This window comes from Pan paniscus, chromosome 17 (genome assembly GCF_029289425.2).
Source record: "Pan paniscus chromosome 17, NHGRI_mPanPan1-v2.0_pri, whole genome shotgun sequence".
Classification (NCBI taxonomy): Eukaryota; Metazoa; Chordata; class Mammalia; order Primates; family Hominidae; genus Pan; species Pan paniscus.
Window position 1 is genome coordinate 64,178,400 of NC_073266.2, and position 27,914 is coordinate 64,206,313.

The 27,914-nt window shown below is 45.0% G+C and overlaps 1 protein-coding gene and 1 long non-coding RNA gene across 4 annotated transcripts in view; one reads left to right on the forward strand and one right to left on the reverse strand.

Moving 5' to 3' along the window:
• Positions 1-7,703, reverse strand: part of ST8SIA5 (ST8 alpha-N-acetyl-neuraminide alpha-2,8-sialyltransferase 5) — a 104,445-nt gene extending 96,742 nt beyond the window's left edge. For 2 of the 3 annotated variants that reach the window (XM_003830189.6, XM_003830187.5), the window contains exon 1: positions 1-7,702. In XM_003830189.6, coding sequence (XP_003830237.1) covers positions 1-131 — 131 coding nt within the window. In that variant the 5' untranslated portion in view covers positions 132-7,702. The other variant, XM_003830188.6, reaches the window with a different exon arrangement.
• On the forward strand, positions 3,438-27,814 carry LOC129394576 (uncharacterized). Its single transcript, XR_008621860.2, has 2 exons — positions 3,438-3,562; positions 10,607-27,814. It is a non-coding gene; the product is annotated as an uncharacterized LOC129394576 (long non-coding RNA).
• The last annotated feature ends 100 nt before the right edge of the window (positions 27,815-27,914 follow it).

Genomic DNA, 27,914 nt, shown 5'->3' on the forward strand with positions numbered 1-27,914 from the left:
CTCTTAATGTAGTTCCTGCCATACAGAATCTGTTGCAGCAAGGTCACCAAGGCAAAGGCGCAAATGAAGATGAAGAGCAAAGTTCGGTTCCCCAACAAATCCCGGTTGGCCGAGGGGTCCGCGTAGCGCATCCTGGCTACCGGGCGCCGCGGGCGCGGGGTACGGGGCGGCCAGGCAATGACTCGCGGGGTTCCGGGGCCCCGGGGGGCGCGCGGCCGACTTGGCGCCTCACGGTGCGGTCAGGCAGGCGGGGGACTTCGAGAGGCAAAGTTTCTGGTTGGCGCGGCCGGAGCTGGGGGCATCCAAGCGTCGCAGGCGCTGGGGCGGCAAGCAGGACAGGGCCGGTGGCAGGGAGCTCGGCCGCGGCCAGGGGCCTTCCCCACCCCCGGGTACCTTTACCTCCAGGCGCCCGTGCCGGGTGGCCGCCGATTTCCCCGCGGAGGGGCGACGCCAGGTGCCACGAGCCGGAGGCGGCCCCTCCCGCCGAGGTGGCGGCCAATGGGGAGCGAGACCCGGGCTCCGTCCCCTGTGCGCCCCAGCGCGCCGCGCACCGCCCCCTCCAGTCCCGCGCCGGATCGCGGTTGCCCAGCGCGCTGTGCCCTGCCGGGGGCGGGCCACGTTTGATCTCCGGGCCCGCAGCAAGGGATCGCGAAGGTTGGCTTCCGGTTCTGCCGATAGGGACGAGGGGAGGGGGCGTACAAAACACCCGTGCAGTCTGGCTAATGATAGGCGGGCCGTGGGGAGGGGGAGGGGCGGAGCGCAAAACGCCGGGTTTGAATCTTGGAATTAAAAAGAGGGCAGGCGCTGGGCGCGGTGGCTCACTCCTGTAATCCCAGCACTTTGGGAGGCCGAGGCGGGCGGATCACAAGGTCAGGAGTTCAAGACCAGCCTGGCCAATATGGCGAAAACCCGTATCTACTAAAAATACAAAAAACAAAATTAGCAAGGCGTGGTGGCACGCGCCTGTAGTCCCAGCTACTCGGGAGACTGAGGCAAAAGAATCGCTTGAACCTGGGAGGCGGAGGTTGCAGTGAGCCGGGATCGCGCCACTGCACTCCAGCCTGGGCGACAGAGCGAGACTCCGTCTCAAAAAGAAAAAAAAAAAAAAAAAAGAGAGGGTCAGGAAGAGGAAACAGCAGCTGCGGAGCTGGACTTGATGGAAGGGAGCATTTGCGTGCGGCGCGCAGGGCACTGAGTCACCATCGTGGCCGCGTCCTCGCGCTCTCCTAGCGATTTCTCCGGAGAAAGCGGAGCAAGGTCAGCCGGGCAGCCCTTCAAGGACGGCGCGCGCCGCTCCTGCATGCTGATGGCCTGCGGGGCTGCCTGCCCGCGCCCCGGCGCCCAACTCCTGCAAGGAAGAAATTCAGGGGCTGCCCGCCCCCGCCACAGGCCTCTTCCCCCTCCCCAGCTGCAACTCGGCAGCCGTTCGTCAAAGACCCTGTTGTCACCGAGACACTGGGACCTTGTCTCATCCTTGGAACCACTCGTAAATCTTAGGTCAGGCAGCCGGCAGCCTTCGGGGACCACAGTCCCCCCAAAGCTTTAGGAAGCCAGTTACTACATCCGGAAAGATTCGTGCTTCAGAACGCAAGCCAGGGAGAATAATCACAGAAACGCAATGCGAATGTCGTGCCTCTCAGAAATTCTTAGTCTGAAATACCGTCCCCACCCCCCAACCCGGCCAGGCGACAGTCCTGTCATCCTGACACCGCAGAGGCTCCAAGCGCTGGGAGTCGCGTGCCCGCGGCGCTCGCCACTGAGGCCGGTTGGAAGATTCTAGGGTGCCCCTTCCCAGGTTCCAGCAGGCACTCCGGGAGGTTCTAGAGTCAGGCCAGGGATTCAACCGCGAACCTGACCGAAACTCAAACCTCAGCACAAGAACTTTGATGGGGGAAGTGCCCAGACTCCAATACCCTCGACCTTGGCATTTAGTAGTTTCTTCTTTGAACTGGAAAGATCAAATAATGCACAGTAAAATCTCATGATAAGGGTTCCACCAAGAATTCGGGATTTGTGTTAATTCATAAGGCAGAAGTGGCCCCTGTGCTATCCATGAAGAGTTTCTGTATTTCTCTGCAAGGTCACAGGTAGGCTTTTTAACCAATTAAAGAAAATCTCCAACATTTAGAGGGCCCATTATTATAATAATTCCTGTATTTGTTTGCTGTCTGGCACATAAAAACGTGCTTCACTTGCATATATTAATGAATTTTCACCTCCTAGCCCCTGGCTAACCCATTTTACAGCTGAAAGGACTAAAGCAACAGATGCCCAAAGTAACTCACCTAGCAACAAGTCTTGGGATTCTGAGATGAGATTCTTTCTCCCACACACACAGGCAGGCTGGCTTCTTGGGAGTGGGACTTGTTCATTTGTCCCCATCACCACCATTGATTTTGACTGATTGCTCCACTCTTGCTGTCTTCAAACTTTTGAACAAGGGGGTTTGCATTTCTCTTTGCACTGGGCCAAATTATGAGGTAGGTCCTACACACAGGCTCCAAGTTGACAGTACTAATTTTTCACTAATTTTTCTCTACTTGGTGCTCAAGTGTAGAGTTTGAGGGGTACTATTATCTTCACTCCAGGCAAGGCACTGTTGTTTCTTTTGTATTCCTGCTTATTCTCCACCCCATCAGGTGCTCACTCTGATACCTGTCTTTGAGTGCTGTTTTCTTGGAAAAACAAAACAAATCTATTTTCAAGAAATGAATCCAAATTATCCTAAGAACTTTTTAATTGCAATATAATGCATTTACAGAAAAGTACACAAATCATAAATGTTCAGGTCGCTGTGTTTTCACAAGCTGAACACACCCATGTAACCAGTACACAGATCAATTATCGGCCCCCAGGAGTCCCCTCATGTTCCTTTCTGGTTACTATGTACTCAAGAGTAACCACTGTTCTGAATCCTAACCCCAAAGATCAGTGCTTCCTGTTTTGTGTTTTATATAAATGCAATTATACATTATATATTATTTTGTGTCTGCCTTCTTTTGCTTAACGTTGCTATGAGATTTATCCATGCTGTTGCATGTGGTGGGCAGAATTACAAGAAGACCCCCAAGATTCCTCACCCCTTCTTGTATGCACATTCCCATAGGTATTGATCTAGGCGCTGCTGTGAAGGGAATTTGCAGATGTAATTGGCCTAAATCAGTTGGCTTTAATATCAGGAAATTGTCCTCAGTGGGCATGGCCATATGGAGCCCTTACAAGGGACTGGGCTCTTCCTGGTGAAAAATATTTGAATCACGAGAGTGGCTGATATGAGGGAAATTCTTTGCTGTTGCCTTCGAAGACAGAAGAGGTCCACAAGGCAAAGGATGCAGACAGCCTGTAGGAGCTGAGACTGGCTCCTGGCTGACAGCCAGCAAGGAAATGAGGACCTCAGTCCTCCAATCATGAAGCAGACACCGACTTCTGCTAACAACCTGAATACACTTCAAAGAGGATTCTGAGCTCCAGCCGCCTACACATTGATTTCAGCTGTTGGGACCCTCAGCCGAGAACCCAGCTATGCCGTGCCCAGATGTAAGACCTACACATCTGTGAGCTTGTAAGTGTGTGTTGCTTTAAGCCACTAAGTTTGTGGTAATATGTTTCACTGCAATATGAAACTAATACTTCTGTGTGCAGTTATAGTTTGTTCAATCTTATTGCTATATAGTATGCCATCAAACGACTGTGGCACAACTTATCCATTCTACAGCTGATGGACATCTGGGTAGTTGCTGCCATCAGCCTTCCAGTGCATGGTTTTTTGGGTGAAAACATGCATGCATATCTGCTGGGTATCTATTTCTAGAAGTAAAATTGCTAGGTCAGAGAGTATACATATGTTCAGCTTTAGCAATTACTGCCAAAGTTTTTCCAAAGGGAAAATTATTTTTTAATAGGTATTTTATTGAGATTTGCCATGACCTAATAAGGAATTCGTCCCCACACTAAAACTAACTGGCTAACCTAATAGCAAAAAGCCCACCCAACCAAGAGCCAAGATAGTTGAGGGACAACAACAGCTCCAAAGGCACCCACTCTCCCTTGAGGAGGTACTCAACAATTAGGTCTCCTGCATGAATTGGCAGTGAATGAGATTGATGCTGGCATTAGGAATAGCTAGAACTTTGCAGCAAGACTCTATGTAGAATAGATTTTGGTCACTTGATCCTCTGCACATGATCAGCAATAGTCCAGTGGTCTCTGCTGACACTGCTCTTCTAATCCTACTGGCATTTTAATTCTGACTATCTTCATATCAGAGGTATCTTTAACACACACACAAACACCTCACAGGCATCTCTAGTGAAGTTGGAGACCTAAGATCTCAAAACATGGAGGTCTGAAGCCCCTTTTGTTCCTATCAGTAGGGAGTTAGATTCCATTTTAAGCCAAATTTATATTCTGATTGTAGAATTGCAGCAAACACTCAGAAGGCCTTGCAAACAAAAGAGTAAACACATGGATAAATGATCACTATGCCAGATTCAGTGAACACCATTTTTATATTCTAATTGCCAGAAATGGGGACAGCTGCATCATTGTTTAAAACACACACTCATGCACAATTAAGCCAGAACAAATGTCAACACTGGCACCATCTGCTAAATTACTGATAACTGATGAGCATTACTCATGCTGTGAGCATTGTCTCCAATATAAAATGGAAAGACTTTTTCAAAAACTTAGAGGTTTCTACCAGTTTTAAAAAGCCAGTTTTTATATCATACAGCACAACTGCAACCTGTCAGATTATGTAAGTGACATTTCACCCATGTGTTCGAGGAGTATGTGATAAGTACATGCTGTTTTTGTGCCTCTTTACATTTATGTTAACAAGCCAGGCCTTCAAGAGGCTGATTCCTGGCTCTGGGACACTTTGTCTGTGATGAGGGTATCTTGCTGTCAGGTGAGCAGAAATGCCCCAGTTATAACCTTGTAATCAGAGAGCCAGGGTTTTGCCATTACATGGTCAACTGCAGACACAAGACTCTACTTCATCAGTCTTGTTTTTAATAAATTATATAACAGAAAAATGATTTAAACCCCTTGTTCAGTCCCCTTATGAAGTACAAATTGTATCCAATATAATTTATGAAAAATCATTTATAATCTTGAACCTGGAGATGAAGCCACCTTTCAGCTTTCATATCTCCAAGCTGAGAAGCATCCTCCTGCTGTCTCAGCATCACTCCCAGATATTCTTCTCCTGCATTTGTTCCAATTTATCCAGTTTGTTTCAAAGGGTAGAGATATTATTAGTAGTAATCCATAAACCACCTGATGCATCATAGTACAGAAAGATTCTCTTGCACCTCAGGCATGTCACACTCCCACAGTATGTTCCTGTACTTGCCAGAAACAGCATCACTGGAATAAGGTCACTCAGATCACATTCAGATGACATGCTGGACACAATGGACCTAGAATCTCCTTTTCTTACCTTAAAGGCTGGGCTGTAGGGTAGAAACACTTGGATCAGGTTCTGCCCTTTGATGAATTCAGCTAAGAGAATGTATTTTTTAATTTCCAAGCCAGTGCAAGCCCCTAGACGCGTTTTGTTGGTGGTCTGTATAATGCTGAGACTTTCAGAGGAATGCCCTATAAATACAGCTGCTTAAAAATGTTTAATATTCCTTGGGTACCTGAGAAGAGAAAAGGGATGAGTGTTCCACTGTGATCATCTACTTCTGAAGCACCAAGGGATGTTTCAAATCCTAACACCATGGCCACAGTAAAGCATGTGTCATTTAACCACCATCCTAAATTCTAAAAGCTCCATGCATTGGGTAGACATGGCTAGAACGGACACTATGTGCTAGACATTGTATGACATGCTAGGGAAACGAGAATCAGTCATTCACAGTCTGTGCCTAGAAAGGAGTTTAAATTCCCATGAGGAAGACAGACAGTGCCCTATAGTAGGATTAAGATCTGTCTAACCCAAATTGGGAGTGACAGAGAGGGCAGTGGGCAGGGGGCAGAATGGCAAGGAAGATTTCCAGAGGAAGTAGTGCTTGACCTGAATTGTGATGGGTGAGGACGTTCAGCCAGGTAAAGAAGGTGGGACAAGGTACTGTAGGTGGAGGCTGGCAGTGGGTGATGGGGTACAGTTGGCTCAACACCGCTGAAGAGATTAGGCTGGGTGGGTGAGTGGGAGACAGAGCACAGAGAATTGGGATTTTATCCATGAAACCATTGCAAGATTTTAAGTAGGGGAATGATATGATCAGATTTGCATTTTAGATAATCAAGCTGCAGGCTAGTGGAGCACAGTTTGAGGGTTCAAAGACTGAAAAGGCACAGAGATGCCGGCTTGTCTTTCTTTTCCCTGATCAGACCAGACCCCTTCCCTTGGCCTCCCCTTCCCACCACATACCTCATTGGCAGGCAGCCCTACTATTGAGCTCATATTATTGTACCAATTTGAGAATTAATTATCTGCCTCCTTCCAGGGTAGCAGGAGTAGAGAAACATGATTACTGCTTTATAGAAGCTGTCACCATACTAAGTGCTTCATCATTCAATTCACCTGAGATGCATGGAAATAGGTTAAGCTTGATTGAGGCTGGTCCACTGCAAAACTGTGCAGTTAGCAGAGTTTGTTTTTGGTACATATACCCTTTTGTTACTCTGCAGCCCCCTCTGCTCTATAGGTTCCTGGTATAATAACACTCTCTTCCCCTCCCTTTTGGAACCTCTGCTCTTGGGAAAGGCTTTGATAGCTTTCTCTTAAATACTAGTGTTCCTGATGGGAGAAATTTAACCTGAAGCATCCTCTCTGACTGCAATAAAGGTGATGTCCTGTTAGAACTGCACTCAGAGCACTGTAAAGAATTATATAAGTAGCCATCACCTTAACCACATCCTCAAACATTTTCAATGCAATCTAGCAGAGAATGATTTTCTGAAAGAATACATATCTGATTTTATAACAGAAATAAATGGAAATATGGTTTGTTTTATAGAAAATGTCTTGCCCTCTATTAATATCTCAATATTTATATATGAACTACAATAAGAACAGCTACAACAAGATTGATGTATACTGCCTGAATGCCCTGAAAATAGATCATTGTCCCCAAGTGTAGTTACCAATATAACAGCCTAGTCTTGCTGTGCTATGAGTTTGCCTGGATTGCCATTACTTATAGGCCAAGTAGACTGTGGTGAATGCCAGATACTAGCCAACTTTTTCTGAAAGAGCCACATGATAAATATCATAAACTTTGTGGCCCAGACAGGTTCTGTTGCAACTCCCAACTCTGCCACTGTAGTGTGAAAACATAGACAATGGAGAACGAATGTGAATGGCCAGAGTTGCTCCACAGGATTGCTAACTCCTGCTCCACACTTTGTGATATGCAGAGCCCATGCAAGAAGTCCCACCTCATTTCCCTGAAGAGTCACCATAAAAGGCATTCCATGTTTAGACATCATATTTACAAAGGCCTAATAAATAATAACATGTTAATCTATTATCCACCATCAACATGTTAGCACAGTTTTATTTATCCTTGAAGTGAACCTGGAGATCACAGGATGACCTTTCTATGCATACACTCTCCTCTAACTTTGACCAGCTGTCTCATAAATACACGTCCCAGGTCACCATGGACAACTAAACAAATATATGGGTTGCTTGGTGAGATTTCACCTCCACTTATGAAGACAATAAATTCTTGTGTCCTAAAAGTCAGTGTGTCAGTTAAGGTCTTTTCACGAAAGTAACAGGAACCATAGAGAAATTCATTATCTCACATATCAGGAAATCTAGAGGAGGGGTGGGCTCCACAATTGGCTGATCAGTGTCCTATGACTCCAGCTTCTTTCCATCCTTTGCTCTACCATCTACAATATAGGCTTCTGCCTAAGAGGAGCTGTCCTCATGGTCAGGGATAGAGGCCAGCTGTAACTGGGACAATAGCAGGAGAGCGGAGAGAGGAGAGGAGAGGGGAGGGGAGGGGAGGGAAGATTCTCCTCCAGCCTGAGACCAATAATAATCACCAGAGGGATCCATGTAGTGATTGGCTTATGCCTGGGTTCCTGAACCAATCACTGACAAGGGTATGATAGCTCATAGTTGGCTTAGTTGGCTAAGAGCCATCCCCAGGAGCTGGGATCAAGTCCAGAACCACATTGCTGCTACCTGGATGAGAGGCAATGGATGTTGGAGTCAACCCGCATGTCCTCTATGATCCAGAGCAGCACTTTCTTCTACTTATTTTCCCCTTTCCTCCTTTCAATGGAACACGGTTGCTGTGATTAAGAGTAGTGTTGATGGCAGAAAAACAAGAGGATGGTGAGATGTCCTCCTCCAACTTCCCAGAAATGTTGTTTCAGAACCATATGTAGAATTGTGGCAGTCTCCTGCCCATCCCCCCAACTCTCTCTCTTCTCTCTCTCTCTCTCTCTCTTTACTGGTGCTAGCACCTATGACTACAATCGTGAAGCCCATAGGAAAAGCAAGAAGCCAAGCAACAGGTCAGCCAACTTACAAGTGTGAAAACAGATTATGTTTGTTGCCTAAATACCTTGGTGTTCACCTGCAAGGAGGTGAGAAGGCTGAAGAAAGTGGCTGGCAATGTCCTAGAATGTGAGAAGTGCTGTAGGATGGGAGAAAGAGCTCAGAATGGGGTGTCAGGAGGAGACATGCTTTATGTCACAACTCTGTGAGCTCAGGAAAGGCACTTAACATCCCTAATGCACTGGTCTTCTCACCTGTAAACTGGAAAAATAATACCTATCCCTCAAAGTAGGAGTTTGTGAGGGTCAAAGTAAAAATGTAGGGGCATTTTGAAAACAGTGAAGCTATACAATCCTAAGGTAAACAGCATTATTTACTATGACATTAGATAGGGGAGGAAATTTCACAAATGCTGAGTCTCAACAAATTTGTGAATTTGGTCAGGTATCTTCGGTGGTCTCCTTTTCCTCACCTCAACACTTGACTAGTCCAAGTACCCAGGACTGTCTGCTGACCATGACTGTCCCCACTGAAGCCCAGACCAGGATCTGCCCCCTACACTCTCTGCTCACCAAGACTCACCTGTTTGGAGTCTCACTATCTCATCTCCTTAATACAGGTCTGAAACTAATACTAAGGAAGCCTGGGATTGTGGAAAGAGCACAAGCCCAAGAGTCAGAAACCTGAATCCTAGGTCTGGCTCTGCCACTAACTGGCTGTCTGAATTCAGGCTTCATTAACCTATCGGCAACCTTGGATTTTCAGCCTATAAAATAAAAAAGAGCTACAGTTTCTAAAACTTTCTAACACTAAAATGCTGGCCTCAAACCCTGACTCTGTGACCTTCCTCTTGCCCTCATTCCCCTTCTCATAAATGGTAGCCCTGAGGGTACCGTCACAGAATGCAAGGGCTTGCTGCAGCAAAGTTTGAAAACAACTGGGCCAAATGGTCCCCCAAGTTCTCATTCATCTTGAAAATGTTCTAACTTAGTCTCTCATTCTAAGAGAAATGGCTTCATGCTAATGTGAGAGGTGATGATATAGTACCTCTACCTAGAATCACTTGTATTTGAGTAGGAATCCTCATAGCTGTATAATCTTATTAGTTAATATATAAAGATGGAATTTCGGGTACCATGTATGTCAAAGAGGTAGTTGGGAGACTCCCTGGGTTTCCTAAAATCATACCACTTGGGTTATCCACTGATCATATAGGGCTTAATTGCTTGAGGTGGTGAATGGCATTTTCAGGATGGTGAATGACCTCCTGGTTTCCCAATACTGGGCACATCAATGAGTAGGTCCCTATCAGATCCTTGGTTGACCATGTGGCCCAAGGAGGTCAAGGAAAGGCTTTTATGTCTTTCATGGGGCGTGCATGAGCTAGAATCAGGTTCAGCTTTGAAGGACAGAAATCTCCAAAATGACAAGAGTTAATATAAAGATATATATGTGTTGTTGTTTTTTCTTTACCATGTGACAGATGTTCAGGGGTAAGCAATCCAAGGCTGGGAGAGAGGCTCCATTTAAAAAGTCTTTGACAATCCAGGCCTTTTTAACTCACTACTCTAATATCCCAAAGATGTATCCCTGTGCTCATGTTCCAGGGTGGACACTAAAGCTCTAGCCATCACATCCAAGGTCCTTCAGTGGGATAATTTAGGAATCAGAGAGACTGAGGGGTTGAGGAGTATACTTATTATTTATTATTTAGGTGCACCGGCCCAGTCAGATTAACTTCTAAAGGACTGAGCCCGGAACAAAGAGTCAGGTTACCTTTTAAGCATTTCTTGGGGTTGGGGGAGATCTGTGCAGGGGGAAGTATGTTACAGAAGTGAGAAATAAAGACAGTTATTCAATTGAGACATGCATTATATTATTTCTTACTTTTCAAGGAAAAACATGTATGACTTGAGTTTATCTGCCTAGTGACCTTGCAGCTGCACAGCTAGAGAAACAGGGTCTTCACAATGCCTAGAAAGGGAGAGATAAGGCTCACTAGCCATAAACAGAAAAACAGGCAGTTAATTTTTAAAGGACTCCACCTCTTTCTCTTCCTCAGGGGGAATGAGGTTTTTTACATACAACTGAGTTTTTGCTTACACATTTTAAAATTTCTTTTAATGCCTGTTTCAGTCTAGTTAACAAGATGGAGGAAGAGATAAAGAAGGACATTCCCCAAAGTCTCACAGAACTCTTCTGCTCACATCTCATTGGCTAACATGAATCACATGGTGAACCTGGATGCAGGGAGGCTGAAGAAGACAGTCATCTTGCTGGGCAGAAGGAAAGGAAGGAGGACCTATGAACAGTGGTGGGTTCCATGTCAGGGGCTTGCCAGCCACAAGGAAAGGTCAGAAATTCCCAGAATTTCAGTTCTGAAATCTGTATCTTGACCCAGACTCTTGGGAATTTTACCTGGATATTTTCAGATTCTTAAACATAATTTTTAATGTCATTTGAATGGATGCAGAGGAGAGCTGTATAAGTAATTGAGTATGAACTTTAAAAATACATTAGGATTCAAAACTGCATGCTACAAAATCACCATCTTTTTAACCTTTTCAAAAAGGTGTAACATATGTACAGAAAAGTGCTCAAATCATAACATACAGCTCTCCATAAATTATCACAGAGTGAAGACACCCATGTCATTACCACTAAGAAAAAAAGAGAGAAACCATCACACCCCAGAACCCACCCTGTGCTCCTCCCAGCCTCATGTGCCCATCCGGAATGTTTTCCTTTTCTCTGCTTTTCTCCTCAAGTCTGTCTTAGCCCCCTCTTCTCTTCTGCCCATCTCACTTCCCAGGCCTCCCCGATACCCCGGGCAGTGGCGGGCTTTTTTGAGGCTGGTTTGCCTTTTGGCACAGTGGAAATAGCATGTGCTCTGGAGCCAGCTCTCCAAGATCTAGATCTCAGCCCACCTACTCACTAGCTTTGTGAATCCAAGCAAGAGACCTAATCCCTCTCAGCTCCCCAGGCACTGTCCTGGGGTCACAGGTGCTGACTGGGTACTTCCCAGAGTGCCTACGGAGTGCCTGCTGCTCAGCATGGGGCTCAAATACACCCACTGCATTTTCATTTCTATGCTTTTGCTTGGGTCTCTGAAAGCTCCCAAGGGATGTTCATTGTTTCCATTTCACAGATTGCCACAATGATGCCTGCAGAGGTGAAATGACTTGCCCAGCATCACACAGTGGGGCAAGGGCAGAGTGAAGCCTGGACCCTAGGCTCTGAGGCCACAGCAGCACAGGACCCGGAGCTGTGCCCTCCGGCCCCAGACCTGCCATGGTCCTGTGGCTGTTTAGACTACTGTTTGGCCCAGGGGTGCCTGGCTCTCTAAAAGATTCACTGTTGCCCTCACCAATATTTATTTCAGCCTTCCCAGAATGTTTCCTAAACAGACACACGAATGCCAACTTTATGACACTTGCTAATAAAAATAAACCCCCTCAGTAGGACTGGGTTCCCGTGGTGCCTAATAATAGCTACAGGCATGAATGAGTAAATAGCTGGCCACACAAAGTGTGTGGGACCCTCCAGGGCCAGATAGAATGTGTAGCAGTTAGTGCCAAAGGCAGCGTCTGCACCCAGGGCCTGGGGCCAGTGATGGGACACCTGGCAGGACAAGGAGAGCAGGCCCCATCCTGGCCACATAGGCAAAGCTGAGGCAGTCCATGCCATCAACCAACAAGTACTACAGGACAGTGACCCTAGTGCAGGTGCTGGGTAATATGTGGGCATGTGGAGTTTGGAGGTTCAGAGGAAAACTCCTCACCTTTCCCAAGATGTTCAGACATTTATTTAGAAGGGACCGAGCCTTTCCTTACATTGGAAACATAAGACTACCATGCAAATAATCCTAGGAGAGGAGGCCAAGGGCCTGTCCAGAGTGACGTACAGAAGTCAGAGCCTTCCTTGACAGGGACTTTGGCTACGGGAAGAGAGGCACAGCCTGTGGTCTCTCCTGGTCCACTCTGAGCCTCCCCTCATTGTCTGTCCTCACCATGTTCCACCCTGTCCCTGCTCCTCAGGTTCTCCAAAGCTCTGAACAGCAACAACAGCTACAACAACAGCATCACTGGGTTCTTGTTGGGTGCTAGGCACTGTTGTAAGTGCTTCCCTGGTGTTAGTGCATTTGGACTTCATGATCTTATGAGGTAGGAACTATTATGATGCCCATACACATGAGGAAACTGAGGCACAAAAGGTTAAGTAACTGTCCAAGGTGACACAGCCAGGAGGATGTGGAAATGGGACCCAAACCCAGGCTGTCTGCTCCCAGAGCCCAGCCTTCTTTTGCTTCCATCAAAATCATCAGTGCAGGGTGCTGGTTCCCTAGACTCCTGCCGACTCTTCCAAGCCCTCAGAACCCCAGGGCCAGAGGCAGGGTCGGTGCACTCCTTGGGACCAGATCTCTGCTCTTTCACGCCCTGTCAAGGCTCTGGTCGCCCAGCTGCACCATGCCATTCCTTGCCCTGGCCTGTATCCTCAATGTCTGGTACAACTTGCCCGTCTTTCCCTCCACCTCACCTCCTGCCCCCATTGTAGGGATTTGGACATCTATCCAGAGCTGTGGCCAGCAGCCAGCCTCGCAGGCCTCCACCTCCTCTGACCTTGCTTGCTGCCCGCTTTCCCGTCCACTGGGCAGTCCCCAGGGAGGTACAGGGCAGAGGAGCGGGTGTGTTAAGAGCTCGGGCTCTGGAATCACACTGCTGGGGTTCCAATGCCAACCCAGACCATTGCCAGTTTTGTCCCCTCAGATAGGTTTCTTGACCTCTGTGAGCCTCAGTTTCCCTATTTATGAGATAGGCCAATAAAAAAGAAACAACTACCTTCAGAGTTATACCAGGAGTGAGATTAGGCCTGCCAATTACTTCAAAGGGAGCTGGCTGCATAGGAAGTATTTGGGAAATATTAGCACTTACTACGACCCCATCTAGTCAAACAAGTCTGAAATCATAAAATCAGATATTCCACTTTCTAACCACAACTTCCTGTTCTCCACTTTTCAAGACCTTCTACCCCCACTAGCTACTCTGCTGTATTAGTAGCCCAAGGGCTGGGTCCCCATTCTCCAGTATTCTTGCCATCTCCTGGTTTCTCATCCTTTCTCCTTTGCTAAGACCCCACGGTCAATCACTTAACTTACTTTCTTATAATACCCATGGTTCCCTCACATGTGGTCTGTTTCTATTAGGATTAGGTTCAGCCGGGTGCGGTGGCTCACGCCTGTAATCCCAGCACTTTGGGAGGCCAAGGCGGGCGGATCACGAGGTCAGGATATCAAGACCATCCTGGCCAACACAGTGAAACCCTGTCTCTACTAAAAATACAAAAAAAATTAGCTGGGCGCGGTGGCAGGTGCCTGTAGTCCCAGCTATTCGGGAGGCTGAGGCAGGAAAATGGCGTGAACCCGGGAGGCGGAGCTTGCAGTGAGGCGACATCATGCCACTGCACTCCAGCTTGGGCGACAGAGCCAGACTCCGTCTCAAAAAAAAAAAAAAAAAAAAAAAAGGATTAGGTTCATGACATATGACAGAAAACCCAAAATAACAGTTCTTAAAATCATGAGTGTTTATTTCTCTCTCAAATTAAAGAAATCCAGAGGTGGTTAGCCCAGAGATAACATAGAGACTCTATGTGCCTGAGGAACCCTTGCTCCTCCTCTCTCGCTGTTTGCCCATTCTTAGAACACTGTCTTGTAGTCCAAGATGGCTGCTTGAGCTCCTGCCATGATGTCCACATTCCAGACAGCAGGAGGAAGAAGCAAGAAGAAGGAAGAACAAAATGGAGTGCCCCCACAGTCTATCCTTCTTTTCAGGAGCCTTTCCATCCCGTGCCTTCCTCTCATATCTCCTTGGCAAGAACTCAGTTCCATAGCCACACCTAGTTGCTGCTTACTTGCTGTCCCAAATAAAAGGAGAAAAGGGGAAGGTTGGTTCTACTGCTGTACCTGCTTCCTGGCCAATCCACAGTCAGTGATGACTTCGTCATCCACTTCTGCTTCCAAGCTGTCCCCACTACTGGAGAAAATAACATAATTGAGCTGACAGGCAGCTCTGCAGACTCCTGGCTTCCAGCCCAACCAAGCCCCCCACACTCCTAGAAAAAGCCATTTTCCTCTCTTTTGCATGCCACATGGCAATTATTCCAAGTATTCAATCACTTTCCTGAATCGCTCTTCCCACCCCTTGCTCTTGGCAGGCAGTCTTGCCTCTATCCTCCCTCTCATCAGCCTTCAGACGTCCCTTTCATTCCTCTGAAGCTGCTCCAGCTCCACCCAGGGGGTGACTTCCTCCCTGGCAAGAGTGGGCCTTCTTTTCCCCCTGAACCACACAGTGAGACTTAGCACAGAGCCGAACATACAATCAACAGAAACAAACTGATGAGAGCTGAGGTGTGAATAACTAAACAGCTTAATCTATACACTCTCCCACGATGATCTGGTTTTAACCAGAGCCTTCGGTGCTCCACTCCAAAGGAGGCACCTCAGGGGGAATCAAAGGGCCCAAGCAGACTAACTTGGGGTTATTTCAGGGACAGTGGTCCCCTGCCCCTAGCAGCCCTCAAACCTTCACAGCAGCAGATGGACCTCCAAATGCAGAACAGTTCCCCCTGAAAAAAGCCCAGAATCATGTGACACCATCACCCCTGCTCCTCTGTGACTTCAGCCAGTCCCCATGCTCAAGCCCTACTAGCACATGGGCACCGGGCATACTGTCCACCTCCAAAAAGAGGAAAAATGACTCAGGAGAGAATGCCAGTATTGTCCCATGTTAAAAAGAAAGTGTCCATATTCTTACAGAAAGCATCTCCTTTGCAACCAGGCTGCTTTGCTAGGAACAGCCTGGGTATGGATGTCTTGGGTTTAGGGACTGACTGAGGTCAGCCACACCATCCTTCAGTAAAGGGAGGAGAAGCAGAAGCCAGAGAAGAGCTGGGATTCTCAGCCCACCAAACCTCGTCTGCACAAAGCCTCCGATTCCTGCCACACTTGGGGAACCTGGAGGACTGGGGTGGGGGACTCTTTTCTAGGGACTCACATTGGCTCTCAGGGCCCTGGCCCCCTCCATCCTCCTCTGCTCCCACTGAGCTAATGAGGGATTGGGTCAGGAAATTTCTCAGGAACTAAAGGGTTCCTACTTAGTGTGAAAAGTCAAACTTAGAGGTTGCTATAAAAAGGAGCAAAAATAACAGATGTGCCTCTTCGTCTGTCTTTATGTTCCCTGTTTCATTTATCACACACATCTTGCAATAGCTACTCATTTTCACATTTTCCTCAGTCACTTCCTCCCTCCAACGTGAATTACTTAAAATAACCACCACCACTTGGGGTCAGCCTCACAGCCATGCATAGCAGGCAGCGGCTCCAGGACAAGGACTGAGCCCAGAAGAAGCTTCAGGTGAGGCTTCATCACCGTCCTACTGACTCTCAAGACTCTTAACAGTAGTCAGAGGTGGCGCTGTGTGAGGAGGCCCCAGGACCCTACTGGGATGACACTGGTAACTCCGAGGACAAGCTTGGCTAGGAGAGCAAGAGAGAGCACAGGCCATATGGCATGAAAAGAACATGTGACCAGAGACAGGACCTGGATTTTTGGTTCAGTTTACACTGTCAGCATGCTGTGTGGCCATGAACAAGTTGCTTTCCTCCTCTGGGTCTCAGACTCATCTGTAAAAATAAGGGTATAAGAAGGCCCTTCCAGTGCTGGATCCATGCCTGGAGCCTCTCCCACATTCGGTCCCACCTCCTAGATCTCCCTCCTTTCTATCTCTCACCATTTAGGCTCGCCAATGCCTTAGTTAGCTGCCTATTTATGAACATGTCTGGTCTAATGTAGTAGACTCTGGACTGTTCTTCCAGCCTCCTGGGTTAACCTCCTGCAATTTGTTATCCCCCTTGCCCCTGCACCACTCCTCAATGCTGATCTCATGTTCCATTTAAAATCTATTTGTTGCTTTCTTTCCATTGCATCCAACTTTTCAGCCACCATCTCAATTTACCTCTCTTATTATAGCTTCTGACTTCATTCACAAATATTTATTGAGCACCTCCTATGTGTCAAGCACTGTTCTAGGAGATCAGGATACATCAACAAGCCTTCAAGACTCAGTTCAGTTGTCACCTCTCCCAGAAAGCCTTCTCTCACTTCACTCCTTATGCCTTCTTGCAGGGCAGGATCACTAACTCCTTGGTGTGCAATCTGCTACACCTGACGAGATTGTAACACAGCAGAAGCAGGAACCTTTCCCTCCTTCCCTGCTCTCATCAATGGACACACCCAGGGAAGGCAGCTTCAGTTTATGTTTGCTGAGTAGAATGATTAATTTTACATGTCAATTTGGCTGGGCCATGGTACCTCAATATTTGGTTATACACTAGTCTAGATCTTTCAGTGAAGATATTTTTTAGATGAGGTTAACATTAATATTTAAATAGGGCAGTAGATTTTGAGTAAAGCAGATTACCCTTCAAAATGTGGGTAGGCCTCATCCAATCAGTAGAAGGTCTTAAGACAAAAAAAAAAGACTGAGGTCCCCAAAGGAAGAGGGAATTCTGCTTCCAGGGTGCCTTCAGACTTAAACTGCAACATCAACTCTTCCCTGGAGCTCCAGTCTGCCAGCCATACCCTACAGATTTTGGAGCTGCTAGCCTCCACAATGATATGAGCCAATTCTCTAAAACAAATCAATCTCTCCCTCCCTCTCTCTCTGTCTACACACACACACACACACACACACACACACACACACACCCTATTGGTTCCATGTTTCTGGAGAAACCCAACTAATACACTAAGTAATTCAATCCTTCCCCCCTCTTCACCCTCCCCCCACACTTATCTGATACCTGTGGCTAAAGAAGGTGTTGGAGGAAGAGAAGTGGATAGCTTTTTTCATATGCTTATTATCCATTTTTCTACCTTCCTCTGTGAAGAGCCTTCCTTTGTGAAGAGCCATAATGCTGCTTTTTCTCTTTTATTATTGATTTGTAGGAGATCTCTCTATCTCTGTCTCTATATGTTGTGAACATTTCCCCCAACAATGTGGCTTGTGTTCTCATTTCTTAACATTGTCTTTTGCTGAGCAGAAAGTTTTGATTTTGGTGGAGCCAAATTTATCATTTTCTTTTATGATTAGGGATTTTTGTGCCTAAGAAATCTTTTCCTACCCCAAAGTTGAAAAGATATTTTCCTATGTTTTCTTTTTCTTTTTTTTTTTTTTTGAAATGGAGTCTCACTCTGTCACCCAGGCTGGAGTGCACTGGCGTGGTCTCCGCTCACGGCAACCTCCCCCTCCCAGGTTCAAGAGATTCTCCTGCCTCAGGCTCCCAAGTAGCTGGGATTACAGGCACATGCTACCACCCCTGACTAATTTTTGTATTTTTAGTAGGGTTTTGCTATGTTGGCCAGGCTGGTCTCGAACTCCTGACCTCGTGATCGGCCCGCCTTGGCCTCCCAAAGTGCTAGGATTACAGGCGCGAGCCACCACGCCTGGCCTGTTTTCTTCTAAAAGAAGACTTTTAGACTTACCTTTCATGTTTAAATTTGTGATCCATCTCAAATTAATTTTTGTGTATGCTATGAAGTAGAGGTCAAGGTCCTTTTCTGTTTCATAAGGACATTCAGTTATTCCAGTACCATTTACTGAAAAGATTCCTTTCCCCTACTGAAATGCATTGGTGTTTTTGTTGAAAATCAAGTTACAAAATATGTATGAGTTTACTTCTGAATTTGATATTCTATTCCATTGATCTATATAATTATCCATACACAATAACATATTGTCTTAACGATTATAGCTTTATAGTATATCCTGAAATCATCCAACCTCAATCTTTGAGATTGTTTTGCTTATTCTAGGTCCTTCTGACATTTCCTACAAATTTTAGAATTAACATATCAATTTTTACAAAAAGTCTGATGTGATTAAAACTGGGATTCATTTAACAATATTATATCTTAACTACATCAACTCTTCCAGTCTATGAACACAGATCTATGTTTATTCAGGTCTTCTTGAGCTTCTCCCAGCGGGGTTTTATAGTTTCAGCATAGAGGCCTTCCACATCTTTTGTTATATTTCTTCCTAAGTATTTTATGCTTTTTGATGCTCTGTAAGTGGTATTTTTAAAATAAACTCTATTTTTAGAATAGTTTTAAAGAAAAATTGTGAGGAACAGAGTTTCCACATACTCCAAAGTCAGTTTCCTCTATTGTCAACAACTTACATTATAATGTATGGTACATTTGTCACAATTAATGAACCAATATTGATACATTATTACTCACCAGACTCCAGAGTTTATTCAGATTTCCTTAGTTTTTACCCACAGTCCTTTCTCTGTCCTAGGGTCCCATCCAGGATGTCACATTATTTTTAGTCATCATGTCGTCTTAGGTTCCTCTTGACTGTGACAGTTTCTCAAACTTTTCTTGTTTCTGATGATATTGGCAGGTGAGAGGAGTAAGAGTACTGGTCAGGTATTGTGTAGAATGTCCCTCAATTTGGAACTGTGGGTTTTTCTCATGATAAGAGTGGGGTTATGGGTTTTTGGCAGGAAGACCACAGAAATAAACTGCCATTTTCATCATATCTTATCAATGGTACTGCTATGATTTGAATGTCACCTCCAAAACTCATGTTGAAATTTAATTGCCAATGTAATGATATCAGGCAGTGGCGCCTTTAAGAGGTGATTAGGTTATAACACCTCTGCCCTAATGAATGGATTAATGTCATTATCATAGGAGTAGGTTCCTCAAAAAAAGGATGAGTTTGGCCAGGTTTCCTCTATCTGTCTCTTGTTCTTCCATCATGGGATAATGCAGCACAAGGCTTTTGCCACATGCTAGCACCATACTCTTGGATTTTCCAGTCTCCAGCACTGTGAAGAATAAATTTCTTTTCTTTATAAATTACCCCGTCTGTGGTATTCTGTTATAGCACAAAAAAGACTAAGACAGGGGCCGGGAACCATGGCTCACATCTGTAATCCCAGCATTTGGGAGGCTGAGGTGGGCAGATCACCTGAGGTCAGGAGTTCAAGGCCAGCCTGGCCAACATGGTGAAACCCCGTCTCTATTAAAAATACAAAAAAATTAGCCAAGCGTGGTGGTGGGCGCCTGTAATCCCAGCTACTTGGGAGGCTGGGGCAGAAGAATTGCTTGAACCCAGGAGGCAGAGGTTGCAGTGAGCTGAGACCACGCCATTGCACTCCAGCCTGGGCAACAAGAGTGAAACTCCATCTCAAAAAAATAAAAATAAAATAAAATTTTAAAAAGACTAAGACAGGGACATACTATCAACATGACTTATCACTGTTGATTTTGACCTTGATCATCTGGCTGAGGCAGTGTTTGTCATGTTTTCCACTGTAAAGTTACTTTGTTTCCCCTGTCCACACTATACTCATTGGAAGGAAGTCACTGTGCATAGCCACACTTAAGTGGTAGAGAGTTATGCTCCATTTCTTTTAGGGTAGTGTATCTACATAAATTATTTGGAATTTTTCTGCATAGAATTTTCTCTGATCATCCACGAATTTATTTTGAATAAATAAACAAATGATTGAATATCATTTGTTTATATCAGTGTGGACACTGGATATTTACTGTAAATCTGGGTTATAGTCTAATACTATTTTGTTGCACAAATTGTCCCAACTTTGGTCTTTAGGACATCTTTCAGTAGGCTTCTGTGTCCCTCTGACATACCTCCATCAGTGATTTTTCCTTTTGTTTGTTTCTTTATCACTCCCTAACATTCTGACACTACAAGATGCTCCAGGCTCATCTATGTTATGCCCCAGTCTTAGAATCAGCCATATCTCCAAGGAGCCTTGGTTCCTTTTGTTTGAGAATGGCTTTAGAAACCAAGATCTGGCAACTAGGTGTGCTCACTGCTACTGAGGAGTTGCTGCATAAAAATGACATTTTTAGTATTTATTCATTATTTAATTTTAATTTTTATTTTATAGACAGGGTCTCCCTCTGCCACCCAGGCTGGAGTGCACTGGCACAATAATAGCTCACTGCAACCTCAAACTTCTGGGCTCAAGTGATCCTCAAGCCTCAGCTTCCTGAGTAGCTAGAACGACAGAAGAGTGCCACCACATCTGGCTATTTTTTTTTTTTTTTGTAAAGATGGGTCTTGCTATGTTGCCCAGGCTAGTGTCAAACCACTGGCCTCAAGCAATTCTCCTGTCTCAGACCCCCAAAGTGCTGGCATTATAGGCATGAGCTACATCTGGCCTGGCATCTTTTAAATCTCATTTTCCAAATTTTTGTCACTAGCATATAGAAATAGAAATAATTTTTAAACATTTACCTCTGTGATGGTTAATAATGAGTGTCAACTTGATTGGATTGAAAGATACAAAGTATTGATCCTGGGTGTGTCTGTAAGGGTTTTGCTAAAGGAGATTAACATTAGAGTCAGTGGGCTGGGAAAGGCAGACCCACCCTTAATTGGGTGGCACCATCTAATCAGCTGCCAGCAACTATAAAGCAGGTGGAAAAATGTGAGAAGTTGAGACTGGCCTAGCCCACCAGCCTATATCTTTCTCCCGTGCGGGATGCTTCCTGCCCTCAAACATTGGACTCCAAGTTCTACGGTTTTGAGACTGGGACTGGCTCTCCTTGTTCCTCAAGCTTGCAGACAGGCTGTTGTAGGATCTTGTGATCATGTAAGTTAATACTTAATAAACTCCCCTTTATACACATATAAAGGCTATCCTATTAGTTCTATCCTATTAGTTCTGTCCCTCTGGAGAACCCTGACTAATATAGACTTTGACACCAGGAGTGGTTCTAGAGGAACAAAATATTAAGGATGGAGTTCTTTTGTTGGTTTTGGGGTTTTCTGGAGTTGGCAGCTTAATATGATTTGACTCAAAAATACTAAAGACTCTACTTCTAATAGTATGGAGAACACTGATAGTCCTTAGCATAAACTGTTTAAGAAAGTTATGCAAAATAAATGCATTTGACACTTCTGAGTCACCACTCATGAGAGGCAAGGAGTTTAGTGACTCTATACATAATACCTTTGACCATGTGTGGAGAACCAAGGAACGTAATGAAGCTGGTTGGTTGCTCCTAAGTTCACTGGACAAAGTGATGAAATAAAATGATTAACTCAGGGATTCTGTCTCTTGGCTTCAGAAGCAGATACTGAGCCTCAAATCTGCTAAGACTACCCTGAGTGAGAATCTTATCTCCTGTAGAGAAAGAGCTGAAATTGTGGAAAAACAGACACAAGCTCTTATCATGCTAGTGGCTGACCTGCAATAAAAAGTGCATGAACAGCCTCGCCAGGTGTCTACTGTTTCTACTGGTTTTTGTTTTTGTTTTCAGACAGAGTCTTGCTTTGTTGCCCAGGCTGGAGTTCAGTGGCATGATCTTGGCTCACTGCAATCTCTGCCTCCTGGGTTCAAGTGATTCTCCTACCTCAGCCTCCCAAGTAGCTGGGATTACAGACGTGCACCACCATGCCCAGCTAATTTTTGTATTTTTAGTAGAGACGGGGTTTCACCATGTTGGCCAGGCTGTTCTTGAACTCCTGACCTCATGATCTGCCCACCTTGGCCCCCTAAAGCGTTGGGATTACAAGCGTGAGCCACCACACCCAGCCATCTACTGTTAAAGTGAGGGCATTGACTGGAAAAGAATGGGACCCTGCAACTTGGAATGGGGACATGTGGGAGGACCCTGATGAAGCTGGGGACACTGAGTTTGTAACCTCTGATGAACCTTTGTTACCAGAAGGAACAGCTTCCCCACCCCCAGTAGTAGCAACATCCCCTCCCAGACCCATGCTGCCATCAGCCTTTCTACCTTTGTCTGAGAAGAAAAACTCTGCACTGCCTGAGGCAACAGTGATGGCCTCCCCTGAGGCAGTTGCTAGGCAAAATAATGTTGACTGTACTCAGGACGCACCTCTCAGGACACACATCCCCATTCAACTCTCCCATTTGGCCTATGCAGAAGACAGATGGATCTTGAAGAATGACAGTGGATTATCGTAAGCTTAACCAAGTGGTGACTCCAGTTGCAGCTGCTGTACCAGATGTGGTTTCACTGCTTGAGCAAATTAACACATCTCCTGGTACCTGGTATGCAGCCGTTTACTAGGCAAATGCCTTTTTCTCCATTTCGTCCATAAGGCCCACCAGAAACAATTTACCTTCAGCTGGCAAGGCCAGCAATATACCTTTACTGTGCTACCTCAAGGGTAATATCAACTCTCCAGGTTTGTGCCATAATCTTATTCGGAGAGACCTTGATCGCTTTTCGCTTCCAGAATATATCACACTGGTCCATCACATTGATGACATTATGCTGATTGGATCCAGTGGGCAAGAAGTAGCAAACACACTGGACTTATTGGTAACACATTTGTGTGCCAGAGGATGGGATATGAATCTGACTAAAATTCAGGGACCTTCTACCTCAGTAAAATTTCTAGGGGTCCAGTGGTGTGGAGCCTGTCAAGATATTCCTTCTAAGGTGAAGGATAAATTGCTGCATTTGGTCCATCCTATAATCAAGAAAGGCACAACACCTAATGGACCTATTTGGATTTTGGAGGCAACACATTCCTCATATGGGTGTGTTATTCTGGCCCATGTGGGGTCCAGGCAGTTGTGCAAGCTGCTCTGCCACTTAGGCCATATGACCCAGCAGATCCAATGGTGCTTGAGGCGTCAGTGGCAGAGAGGGATGCTGTTTGGAGCCTTTGGAAGGCCCCCATAGGTGAATCACAGCAGAGACTTCTAGGATTTTGGAGCAAGGCCCTGCCATCTTCTCCAGATAACTACTCTCCTTTTGAGAGACAACTCTTGGCCTGTTACTGGGCTTTGGTGGAAACTGAACGTTTGACTACGGGTCATCAAGTCACCATGCGACCTGAACTTCCTATCATGAACTGGGTACTTTCTGGCTCATCTAGCCATAAAGTGGGTTGCGCACAGCAGCATTCCATCATCAAATGGAAGTGGTATATACGTGATCAGGCTCAAGTAGGTCCTGAGGCACAAGTAAGTTACATGAGGAAGTGGCTCAAATACACACGGTCTCCACTCCTGCCACCCTGCCTTCTCTCCCTCAGCCTGCACCGATGGCCTCATGGAGGGTTCCCTATGATCAGTTGACAGGAAGAGAAGGCTAGGGCCTGGTTCACCAATGGTTCTGCACGATATGCAGGCACCACCCAAAAGTGGACAGCTGTAGCACTACAGCCCCTTTCTAGGACATCCCTGAAGGATAGCGGTGAAGGGAAATCTTCCCAGTGGGCAGAACTTTGAGCAGTGCACCTGGTTGTGCATTTCGCATGTAAGGAGAAATGGCCAGATGTGTGATCATATACTCATTCATGGGCTGTAGCCAGTGGTTTGGCTGGATGGTCAGAGACTTAAAAGAAGCATGATTGGAGAATTGGTGACAAAGAAATTTGGGGAAGAGGTATGTGGATGGACCTCTCTGAGTGGTCAAAAACTGAAGATATTTGTATCCCATGTATGTGTGACCTCAGCAGAGGAGGATTTTAATAACCAAGTGGATAGGATGACGTGTTCTGTGGACACCACTCAGCCTCTTTTCCTCAGCCACCCCTGTTATTGCCCAATGGGCCCATGAACAAAGTGGCCATGGTGGCAGGGATGGAGGTTAAGCATGGGCTCAACATGAACTTCCACTCATTAAGGCTGACCTGGCTATGGCCACTGCTGAGTGACCAGTTTGCCAGCAGCAGAGACCAACACTGAGCCCTTGATATGGCAGCACTTCTCAGGGTGAACAGCCAGCTACCTGGTGGCAGGTTGATTATATTGGACCTCATCCATTATGGAAAGGGCAGAGGTTTGTCCCCACTGGAATAGACACTTATTCTGGATATGGGTTTGCCTACCCTGCATGCAATACTTCTGCCAAGACTACTATCCATGGACTCATGGAATGCCTTATCCGCCGCCATGGTACTCCACACAGCATCGTCTCTGACCAAGGCACTCACTTTACGGCTAAAGAAGTGCGGCAGTGGGCTCATGCTCATGGAATTCACTGGTCTTACCATGATCCCCATCATCCTGAAGCAGCTGGAATGATAGAACAGTGGAATAGTCTTTTGAAGTCACAATTACAATGCCAACTACGTGACAATACTTTTCAGGGCCAGGACAAAGTTCTCCAGAAGGCCGTATATGTTCTGAATCAGCATCCAATATATGGTACTGTCTCTCCCATAGCCAGGATTCACAGGTCCAGGAATCAAGGGGTGAAAGCGGAAGTGGCACCACTCATCATCACCCCTAGTGATCCACTAGCAAAATTTTTGCTTCCTGTTCCCGCGACATTACGTTCTTCTGGCCTAGAGGTCTTAGTTCCAGAGGGAGGGATATTGCCACCAGAAGACATGACAACAATCCCATTAAACTGGAGGTTAAGATTGCCACCTGGACACTTTGGGCTCCTCCTACCTTTAAGTCAACAGGCTAAGAAGGGAGTTAGTGTTGGCTGGGGTGATTGACCTGGACTATCAAGATGAAAGCAGTCCACAACTCCACAACAGAGGTAAGGAATAGTATGCATGGAATACGGGAGATCCATTAGGATGTCTCTTAGTATTACCATGCCCTGTGATTAAGGTCAATGGGAAACTACAATGGCCCAGACCCTTCAGGAATGAAGGTTTGGGTCACTCCACCAGGAAAAAAACCATGACCTGCTGAGGTGCTGGCTAAAGGCAGAGGGAATACAGAATGGGTAATAGAGAAGGTAGTCATCAATACCAGCTATGACCACGTGACCAGCTGCAGAACCGGGGACTGTAATTGTCACGAGTATTTCCTCCTTCTTTTGTTAAAAACATGTTTGTGCATGTCTACACTTGTACTAAGAAAATACCTTCATTTCCTTTATCATGTTCATAAGATTTATTGACTTGATATCAGCATTTAAGTATTGTTAACTTTATGTAATAGTATTTGGGTTGAGGATTGGTGCATTTCTGGTTATACGAACAATAGTTGTATCATGTTAGGCATAATTATGACCTTATTACTCTTTATTTGAAGATTATGTATGATCTCAGGAGATGTGTATGGGTTCAAGTTGACAAGGAGTGGATTTGTGATGGTTGTTATTGTCAACTTGATTGGATTGAAGGATACAAAGTATTCATCCTGGGTGTATCTGTGAGGGTTTTGCCAAAGGAGATTAACATTTGAGTCAGTGGGCTGGGAAGGGCAGACCCACCCTTAATTGGGTGGACACCATCTAATCAGCTGCCGGCAAATATAAAGCAGGCAAAAACACATAAAAAGTTGAGACTGGCCTAGCTTCCCAGCCTATATCTTTCTCCCGTGCGGGATGCTTCCTGCCCTCAAACATTGGACTCCCAGTTCTACAGTTTTGAGACTGGGACTGGCTCTCCTTGTTCCTCAAGCTTGCAGACAGCCTATTGTGGGATCTTGTGATCGTGTCAGTTAACGCTTAATAAACTCCATTTTATACATATACATATATATATATCCTATTAGTTCTGTCCCTCTAGAGAACCCTAATACAACCTCGTATCCGATACCGTAAGTCACTTACTAGTTCTAGACATTTTTTATAAATTCCTTTGGGATTTTTGCATACATAATCATTTTGTCTGTGCATACAGTTCTTTTTCCTTTGTAAATCTACTATCTTTTTGTCTTGTCTTCTTATATTTGCTAGGGCCTCCATAACAATATTGAATAGAACTGGAGAAAGTGGCCATTCTTGCTTTGTTATTAACATTTTAAAGGAAAAGCGCATATCTCACCATTAATAATGATACTATCTGTAAATTTTTCATAGATATGCTTTATCAAGTTGAGGAAAATCTCTTCCATTCCTAGTTTGTCAAGAGCCCTTATCATGAATGGGTGTTGATATTATTTTTATTTTTATTCATTTTTGTTATGATTTTTAACAAGTTTTTCAAATGCATTTTTCTGAATCTATTGAGATGATTGTTTTCTCCTTTATTTTGTTGGTACAAATTTTTTATTTAGACGAGTCATGTTTATTGATATATAATTTACATAGTAAAATTCCCCACATATACAATTTTATGCATTTTCACAAAAGCAGAGTTGTGTAACTGCCATAAAAATTAAATAACTGTTCTATTACCCTGCGAATTCCACGTGACCCTTGGTAGTCAACTCCTTCTGCCACCACCATTCCCTGGAAATCACTGATCTGCTTTCTGTCCCTATAGTTTTTCTGGTATGTCATATAAATGGTATTATATGTAGTCTTCTGAGTCTAGTTTCTTTCATTTAGCAATTCATTTGAAAATTGAAAAATGAATTTCCTTTGAAATTCATCCATGTTATTGTATATTTCCTTTTTATTGCCAAGTATTCTGTTGTACAGATGTACCACAGTTTCTAATCACCTCACAGTTGAAAATATTTTGATTTTCCAATTCAGGGCAATTATGAATTTAAAATGCTACAAATATTCATATACAGGTTTTAGTGGAACTGCTGGGTCATACTGTAAGTGTATGTTTAACTTTATAAAGAAAGTCCCAAAACGTTTTCCAAAGTGGTTGTACCATTTTTTATTCCCCCAACAGTGTATGAGAGTTTTAGCTGCAAATACTAGCATTATATTATTTTCTGGTTATTCTAACAGGCACATATGATATCTTATTGTAGTTTTAAGTTACATTTGCTTAAAGACTAATGGTGTTTAGCACCTTTTTGATTATTTGCCATCCATATTTATTCTTTTTTTTTTTTTTTCTTTGAGACAGACTCTCTGTGGCCCAGGCTGGAGGGCACTGGTGCCATCTCGGCTCACTGCAACCTCTGCCTCCCAGGTTCAAGCGATTCTCCTGCCTCAGCCTCCTGAGTAGCTGGGACTACACGTGCCTGCCACCACGCCTGGCTAATTTTTGTATTTTCAGTAGAGACGGGGGTTTCACCATATTGACCCGGCTGGTCTCGAACTCTTGACCTTGTGATCCACCCACCTCAGCCTCCCAAAGTGCTGGGATTACAGGCATTAGTCACCGTGCCTGGCCCATATCTATTCTTTGGTAAAATTTTTATTCAATTATTTTTCCTATTTTAGAATTGAGTTGTTTACACACATATACATTGTATTTTCCTCTGGATACAGATATGTCTTTTGCAAATATTTTCTTCCAGCCTAGACCTCATCATTTCAGTTTTTAAACAATGTGTTTTTTTTTTTTAAATAAAGCTTTGTATTAGTCCATCTTCACACTGCTGTAAAGATACTACCAGCGACTGGGTAATTAATAAAGGAAAGCGGTTTAATTGACTCACAGTTCTACATGGCTTGAAGAAACTTTACAGTCATGGTGGAAGTTGAAGGGGAAGCAAGACAGGTCTTACATGGTGGCAGGCAAGAAAGAGAGGGTATGAAAGAGG